The sequence below is a fragment of the Oreochromis niloticus genome, linkage group LG14 (genome assembly GCF_001858045.2).
Source record: "Oreochromis niloticus isolate F11D_XX linkage group LG14, O_niloticus_UMD_NMBU, whole genome shotgun sequence".
In the NCBI taxonomy this organism is placed as follows: Eukaryota; Metazoa; Chordata; class Actinopteri; order Cichliformes; family Cichlidae; genus Oreochromis; species Oreochromis niloticus.
This window is the reverse complement of record NC_031979.2, coordinates 34,550,544-34,557,252: the sequence shown is the minus strand read 5'-3', so window position 1 is coordinate 34,557,252 and position 6,709 is coordinate 34,550,544. Positions and strand designations below refer to the sequence as shown.

Here is a 6,709-nt window from a genome sequence, read left to right as displayed (position 1 = left end):
GCAGAGAGAGAGAGAGAGAGAGAGAAAGGGAGGGAGAGAGAGAGACGCTGACGGTGACGAATTTTAACAGATAACCACAAGAGGCCGTGTTTCAGCAAACTGATTCAAAGGCTAAAGAAGAACAAAAAAGAAATATCACAAAAGTTAAAAATACCAGCACATAGTACATCTATACGAATTTGCCTTTGAGATCAATATTCTTATTCTTATCTGAAAACACTGGTAAATATTTTAATTAATACAAATTTAAGAAGAAAGTCTAAGTTAGCTGTTGATGTTTCCTTTTTTAAACTCCCTTTTAACTTTTATTCTCTTTTTTCAAAGAACTTTAAGACATTTTCACATGAAATAAGCAACAAAAGGACTTTATTTCATGTCTTTTAAGCGTGAAGATGGCTACATAAAAAAATTAAAAGAGCTGCAGTACACCTACAAAATGTTCCTCTTCTTCTTTTAGTTGCTCTTTTTAAGTGTCACCACATAATCAGGCTCCATCTTGTTTTAAAGACCCCATAGTACTGTATTAGGGCTTACTTGTGGTTCCTGGGATATTTAAAAGTAGAATGGGAGGCAGAGTCTTCAGCTTTCAGGCCCCTCGTCTGTGGAACCAGCTCCCAGTTTGGATTCAGGAGACAGACACTGTCTCTTCTTTCAAGATTAGGCTTCAAACTTTCCTTTTATATAAAGTTAGTTAGGGCTGTATCAGGTGATCTCGAATCCTCCCTTAGTTATGCTGCAATAAGTCTAGGCTGCTGGGTGATTCCCATGATGCACTGAGTGCGATTTGGTGCTATATAAATAAAATTTAATTGATTCGAAAAGCATAGCAGATCATCTGCCTCCATCTCATTTAGTCTCTTGCATCTTGACACACCAACCCTCTGTATGTCCTCCTTTACTACATCCATACACATCCTCTGAGGTCTTCCTCTTTTCCTCCTACCTGTCCTATCCTATGTCCAGTATATCCACTATCCCTCCTCTGCTCATGTCCTAACTTTGTTTCCAATCTGAACAGTCATTCTGATATACTCATTTCTAATTGTATACATTCTGGTCACCCCCAACAGAAATCTTAAACTTTTTAACTCTGCCACCACCAGCTTTAACTTTCATTGTTTCTAAACCTAGTAGGAATAAATCAAACTAGGTATATCAACTATAGCTCACACTCACTGCAGAGTAGTCACAGGTGGGAAAAGATTTGAATTATACTTACACCTATTAGTGATTCTGATTGGCTAATTTATACGTAATGAACTGTCTCACCTTCATTTTAAGACTCAAATATATTTTGTAAATCTTTATCTTTCACTAAAAACATTTTAAAAATATCTCTTTCATGGTAGTGGTTGCGATTCCTGCCCTGGAGTGATGCACTGGAGCTGAACGGCTCCTTTAACTCTCCTTATGGGCGGAGTCTAAGATGCGGAAGTGCCTTCCTGTCAGGCGAAAGAGGCGTTTCGTTAAAGGCCAGATGTATTTTTAAGTGAATGTATCTTCTACTCCGGACACACTTCAGCTGACCAGGTGTTGCTGTCTCGTGGATCCCGCTTATTAAGAACGATGTCGAACTCCATTAAAAACATCGCGATATTTGGAGCCACGGGAATGACCGGGCTGGCGACCCTGCCGATAGCAGTAGCTGCAGGTGAGGAATAAGAATAATAAAAATAACTTACAGACGAAATAGAAGAGATCATGTATTTGTGTAACTTTGCGGGAGTCACACTGGGGTCTCTCAGGTGGGTTTCAGTAGGGTTTTCATGCATTGTTACTGTTGTAGTTAAAGTTGGAGTTTTCTGCACAGGCAAAACAAACTTTGATGCATCAGATTGTTTTCTGAGCGTCCTCGTGCGCCTGTAACAGCATAGTAACACGTCCACCTGTGGAGGTCACAATAGGGTGATAAACATGAGGTCACGGGATTCCCTTGCGTAATAACCACATCTTAACAGTAACAGTTTCACAAAAAGGTGGTAGAAATGTTCCTCAGCCTGTTAAAATCAAAGGTTTCACATGAATATTTATGACATAAATTTTAAAAAAAGGTTAGACATGCACTCAGTTTTATCCACATTTATATCACATGTATTTGGTCAAGTTTTGTTAATTCTTTTAAAGGGTTGAATGAACTGAATGAACACATTTCAAGGCCTGATTTGTAAACTGTAAATTGTAATCCCCGATGAATGTCATTCTCTGCTGTAACTTTCTAGTGACCCCAACCCCATGAAGAAATATAGCTGCAATAACCCACTGCTCCTCACACAAAATCCCTTATACAAACACACTGTGTCATATGATTCATTAGATTTAGCAACATTTCCATTTCCTTTCCTTTCGCTCACCCATGGCAAAAAAAAGTCAACTCATGTTTAACGGTACAGGCAGCGTTTTGCTGAGTCACAGCAGTTTGTGACACAGAGAGCTGATAGTAAAAAGCTGTTTGCTATCTCGCCCCCACAGTAAAGGGTGGGATCTCTCCTGAAGCTGTCACAGAGTCACCAGTCAACCTGCATTTGTATAGCACTAATTAAACAAATTAAGTCAAAATTACAGGGAAGACTAGAATACTGCTAAAAACTACAAAATTACATAGGAACACATTAAAAAAACAGTACAAGCAATAACAGCTTCTGAAGCAGTTTGTTCATAGCAGTTTCTGCTCAATAACCAAACAGGAGAAAGTGACAGCTTGAGCGTGCTAGTTGGCACCCAGGTGAGATGATCTGTTGTCATTGTGTCACCAAGGCAAGTCCCTGCTCCTTTATTGCAGCCACTAGATAAAAGCAACACTTTTCCTTTCACATTTCCATGACTGTAAGATGCTGCAAAATACACAGAAACCAATGACTTCATTACAAAACAAAAAGCACAGTATGCTGTAAGTGAAAGTCTTTCATGATTAGGATGGTGGTTATGGTCGAAGATTAGTTTAGTTTCCATGTTTTTTTTTCTCTTTTCTTTTAGGATACAATGTGACGGTGCTGGTGCGTGACCCCGCCAAGCTGCCTGATGACCACAAGGCATCCAGAGTGGTGGTGGGAGATGTGCTCAAGAAAGAGGACGTAAAGAAGACGTTGGAGGGCCAGGATGCTGTTATTATCATCTTAGGCACCAGGAACGACCTCAGTAAGGCTGAAGAATCACACATACAAGCAAATATAATAAGACATTAAATCAAAATGCAGTCTTGCAATCATATTGCCAGCCTACCTGAACTCAAGAGGACTTATTTCAATGCTTAAACTAATACCAATGGAACTGCATGGATTTAAGTTTATGTGGTTTCATGTATTTATAGTAATTGTAATTGCATGCAGTCACTGAATCTGAAAATTCAGTTTCCTTACTTGCATGTTCACCTTTCAGGAGAAAGACTATATTTCAGTGATGTAATAATGTAAAACACTCACTAGAGGTCACCATATCATTCTTATAACATGTAAAACGTGACATTGGGTCGGTTTGACATAATCTAAAAGACACAGTATAGAGATGAATGAGAATTATAGGATAAAACTAAATAACATATGCATAGCCTATTGAATATATACAGTCCTTAATTTATTAAATTAAACTACTAACTCTATAAAAACTGGAGAAGTCTCTCCCCACCAGGGCTGAACATTTCCTCCACAACATGCATGAACTGAGTCCTTGGCTCCAGGGGGATGTTTGGCTCTGGAATACTCTTGATATTTTCTTCAGAACATCAAGACAGTGTTTCCCAATTTTTTACTATTTCCTATTTCAAGATGGTAAAGAAGCCTTTAAAAAATTCCTGGATGCAGATGTGCATCAAGCCAAAATATTGTAACACTTCTAATTTGGGCCAAAGGGAACAATTTACATGCAAATCTATCTACGACATTTGAGTAATCTTGCAAACAAACAGACAAGCTGAACAATGAAAAACAATGTTTCACTGACTTATAAATAAAAGACAGATCCAAATTTCCCTCCAACAACAAGACATTTCCTTTGAATTTTAAAACAACTTGCAAAAAAACAACTTAGTGTTGTTGATCTTTTAAATGCTCAGTTAACTCCCTAAAGCACATACTGGGGGTTTGATCTTATAGTTACGGTGCTCTCTGAAACATTGGATTTACTTTTACCCAGTGGAGCTTCTGTAGGAATGAAGCAAAACAACAATCAAGTGCTGTTCTGCAGTTTTGTGTGTGTAATATCTCTGATCTAATTTGTATTCATTAGGCCCAACTACCATGATGTCTGAGGGCACTAAGAACATTGTGGAAGCTATGAAGGCGCGTGGAATCCGCAAAGTGATCGGCTGCATGTCAGGTATGCCTCGCTGATTTAAAAAAAGGAAGTAGAAGAGCTCATCGAAGTCTGTACTATCTGGCTCTTTTGTGTAAAGACAAATGTCCTAGAAGGAATTAAAGACCTTTTAAAGATTTTTTCTTTGCTTGATGCAACAATCTCTGATATGTACATATATTTGACATTTGTCCTTCTCAAAAAAACGATGAAAGTCAAGGAAAGCAGATAAAGATTTGACTTGATATGTTTCTCATATTACTGAGTGCATCAGTCATTTTTCTCATCTCTTTTCTTCCCAGCCTTCCTTCTGTGGGATCGCTCCAAAGTGCCGCCACGTCTGGTTCCTGTGACGGAGGACCACGACAGGATGTACACCGTACTGAAGACATCAGGGCTGGACTATGTGGCTGTCATGCCTCCTCACATTGGAGGTCAGTAGTAAGAGGAAGCCAAGAGATTTATTCAGTCTGGAAAAAATCGAACCAAGCTGAAAAGAAAGTCCAGAAAAACAGTTTCTGGTATAGTTCCATATAATTTTAAGTTTTTATATTAAAACTTATAACTCATCTGTCCGTGCATAAAAATATAATACTAGGTTGGCAGCACAATTATACCAAAACGTTCTTGTTAAATGCTGCCCTCTTGTGGTGAATTCTTGTACTAAATTTTGCAGACAGGTTTTACAAAAAGTGTCTTTAATCGTGGCCTTCCCTACTACACTGAAGTGAGACGGTTAAGGAAAGAGTTAATTTTCTACACACATCTCAGACTGCTCATAATCTCTTTACTAAATCAATGGTTAAAAGTAAATATCTTCAGAATGGACTTCTACTCATTTACACTCAATGAAGGGAAGATTTTCGAGTTTGTTCATCCGGCTGTTACTTAGTGGTTTTGCGCTTCCAGCCCATTTGAGATAGAATGGGACAGTGCGTGGGTCGTGGTCTAAAATGAGTGCAACGTCTCTGCTGTAAATCAGGAGAGCATTCATATATTCTCTTGTCTTCCTTTCCAGGTGACCTTCCTCTGACAGAGAATTACGTGGTGACAGAGAACATGCTAAAGGGAAGAGCCATCTCTAAACACGATCTGGGACATTTCTTCGTCAAGTGTCTCTCCACGTCAGAGTGGGACGGCAAGACTGTGGGAGTGTGCGGAGAGTACAAATAGTCCTGTGGAGCACACTGCTTATGCCCCGTTTAAAATCACTTCCTGTTATTGATGTTGAGCGATGAATGAAGGGAAGAGTTTTGTGTTGAACTGCTAGTGTGTGGGGTTTTTTTCCTTGCTTCGGTCTTTTCTATTCCCTTTCGTAATTATGATTTAGCAGCGTTTGCTTGGTGTTCCTTTCTTATATTTTCTTTCATTATTAGCTGCATATATGATCATCTTTTTAAAAAAAAAAACAGGTGCCAAACCTGTAGTGTTACTTCAGCTCTTTAATTGCTTCTGTCTTTTCACTTCTGCACATCAATCATTACATCATGAGATGCTTCTTACTGTTCTCACCATTGTCCTAAAAATAAAAGACTTTACTGTACTAAAAGTTGTGTTGAACTTTACCACATTTTCACATTTAAAAGAGAACTAAATCTGTATACCACCCCTCGACTCATGCTGGAGAGGGTGAAGTGGTAGGGTGTATTTTAAGCCGAAATGGTTACGAGCTCCCTCCTGTGTGTCCTGCAGAAAAGACAACCAAGCATGTGTAGCTTTTGCACAGCTCTCTGACCAAACTGTACCAAGTTCACCGTGTATAGGCTGCACAAATAAGGAAATCTTTTCACTTCAAAAATAAACTGGGTGTTAAAAAAAAGAAGTGAGGCGTGAATACGCCCTTTTACACTGTTTCTAGTTTCACACATTTTACAGCGCACAGCAGTTCCACTCATTGACATTTATAATGCAAAGGTTATATTCAGGGACATTATATTATAAAAAGAAGGGACTTGGGATGCAAAGAATCCTGCTTTAATACTCCTGGATTATAATCTGTGAATTACAAACAATACTTAAAAAGTAACTGCCTGCAAGGATTTAAAGATGGCTGCCAAGTGGGAAGACATTTCTAGCAGGACTTTAATATGATTTAATTTCTTATTAACTGAAAACTGTAAGTGATCACTTTGAAACTTGATATATACTATCCACTGATTTTTTTTAAGACTATGAGGTCTGAAGTAATCTCTGCTGATGACCCCAGCCATTCCCCCACCCAGAATCAAATACATACATAGATTTTTTTTAAAATCCCCAAGCTTTACCCAAGACTAGGGAGAACAAATAACAGAATTGCATATTTTCACTGTGTAGAATTATGATTAGGCTTGACAGCGGTGAGGACTTTGGTTTTATTTTGAAAGACACAACCGGAACTTACTTTATATTTGGAGCACGTCATGCTTCTCAGTGCAGAAGC

The 6,709-nt window shown here is 38.6% G+C and overlaps 1 protein-coding gene across 1 annotated transcript; it reads left to right on the top strand.

Moving 5' to 3' along the window:
* Positions 1 to 1,435: 1,435 nt before the first annotated feature.
* On the top strand, positions 1,436 to 5,836 carry blvrb (biliverdin reductase B). Its single transcript, XM_003456380.2, has 5 exons — positions 1,436 to 1,651; positions 2,974 to 3,135; positions 4,222 to 4,311; positions 4,590 to 4,721; positions 5,306 to 5,836. Exons 1-5 carry the CDS (start codon positions 1,567 to 1,569, stop codon positions 5,458 to 5,460), a joined length of 624 nt encoding a protein of 207 aa, XP_003456428.1. The 5' UTR covers positions 1,436 to 1,566; the 3' UTR covers positions 5,461 to 5,836.
* The last annotated feature ends 873 nt before the right edge of the window (positions 5,837 to 6,709 follow it).

What these genes read in the sequence shown, in the direction of transcription:
- blvrb (XM_003456380.2), top strand. Translation starts at nt 1,567, where the DNA reads ATGTCGAACTCCATTAAAAACATCGCGATATTTGGAGCCACGGGAATG. An exon ending in GCCGATAGCAGTAGCTGCAG is followed by an intron (nt 1,652 to 2,973) that starts GTGAGGAATAAG and finishes CTTTTCTTTTAG; the next exon opens with GATACAATGTGACGGTGCTG. An exon ending in AGTGATCGGCTGCATGTCAG is followed by an intron (nt 4,312 to 4,589) that starts GTATGCCTCGCT and finishes TTTTCTTCCCAG; the next exon opens with CCTTCCTTCTGTGGGATCGC.